The following is a 1,428-nucleotide window of genomic DNA, read 5'->3' as shown; positions in this document are numbered from 1 at the left end:
GTCTGCCGGCTTCCGTAGCGTCGTGAGCGCGCGTGTGCGCGCTTTCAGGAAATCCTATACACTACTGTTTATGCTCTAAAAACATTCTAAATGACTTCGTTTCGAGTAAATTCTGGATGCTACCCACTCAGGACACTTGGAATACATTGGACGAGCAGTATGGAGGAATATTGACACGTTTTTTGTGGACTTTTATGGACCTTTCTGTCTCGGTCACCATAGACCTCCATTATTTGAATGTCAGCAGACAGCAAGAAGCCTCCCAGATCTCCAGATGCATTTGAGATATCAAAAAAGTACTCCAGGGTGTTGTTCAGCATGGGGTGAGTAGAAAATGAAGGCTAATCATGTTTTGGGTGTACTATTCCTTTAACTTATAAGTTCCATGGCCCTACAGTGTAGGCTAATGAAATACAAGGATAACCAGAGGTTTTCACATATTGACTTTTGCATGCAAATATTACTTCATAGGCCTAGCCATGAAAAGGAAGGCTAAAAGTGGGGATATAACCAGCTTTTTTGCAAAGAAAATTCCAACAAGTACACAAGAGGAAGAGCGCAAGGGAAATGAGGGAGAAGGCAGTAAACTGGAGAGCCCAGGAGGGTCAGTGCAGGAAAAGACTGAAGGAGACACAGAAATAAGTGACGAAGAAGAGGAAATACATGAAGGAGACACAGAAATGAGTGAAGGAAATGAGGAAATAAGTGCAGGAGCTGAGGAAAAAGAAGAATCAGTGAGAGATGAAGAGGAGGCTCCAGATTCAGAGAGAGGAACAGACGCAGGGAATGATCAGGAGGAGGAGGAAGATGACAGAGAGGAAGAGGGTAGACCTGAAATTCTCCCTGGACCACATGGTATGTTTTTATTCTTCTTCTATATAAATTGCCATACAGAGGGATAATATATGTAATGCCACATATGCATTAGCTATGTCCATGTACTGTTCAATTGCATTAGATAATCATATTTGGCACTTTTTGTTTTTTAAGATATATCAAAATGCAAAGGTGATGCAGCAGTGCAGCCTGATTTAAAGACATTTCCAAAGACACAACATGGAGCAGCAAAAAGAAGCTTCCACAGGGAGTGGTACAGTTCTTGGCCATGGCTTGAATATTCCATGTCTAAAGATGCAGCATTCTGCTTTGCATTTTAAATAAATGTAAGTAGAAATTAAATTATACAGCTAGTCATAAAGGTATATAACTCTTTTAATTGGCTTCTTTATTTCTTTGCCTTTTTAATATTTACATTATTTGTTTTTTTGTCATTTATTATCTTCAACTTCATTTTTTAATTACTTATATTTTTAAGTATTTATTTATGTGCATGTTATCATATTTTTGTCTGTTTTATTCTTTCTTTGTATTTTTTTACCCTAGTTATTTCTTCGCCACTATTTCTTTCTGCCTGCCCTTTTAACATTT

The 1,428-nt window shown here is 38.2% G+C and overlaps 1 protein-coding gene across 1 annotated transcript; it reads left to right on the top strand.

Moving 5' to 3' along the window:
- Positions 1–381: 381 nt before the first annotated feature.
- LOC119783730 (cilia- and flagella-associated protein 251-like) lies at positions 382–1,175 on the top strand. The gene is made up of 2 exons (XM_038285373.1): positions 382–855; positions 991–1,175. The coding sequence occupies exons 1-2, from the start codon at positions 480–482 to the stop codon at positions 1,155–1,157; spliced, it is 543 nt and encodes a 180-aa protein (XP_038141301.1). The 5' UTR covers positions 382–479; the 3' UTR covers positions 1,158–1,175.
- Positions 1,176–1,428: the final 253 nt, after the last annotated feature.

The sequence above is a fragment of the Cyprinodon tularosa genome, unplaced genomic scaffold (assembly GCF_016077235.1).
Source record: "Cyprinodon tularosa strain WSP-4 unplaced genomic scaffold, ASM1607723v1 ctg210, whole genome shotgun sequence".
Classification (NCBI taxonomy): Eukaryota; Metazoa; Chordata; class Actinopteri; order Cyprinodontiformes; family Cyprinodontidae; genus Cyprinodon; species Cyprinodon tularosa.
The sequence above is the reverse complement of the archived record's forward strand: the minus strand, read 5'-3'. Positions and strand labels throughout refer to the sequence as shown.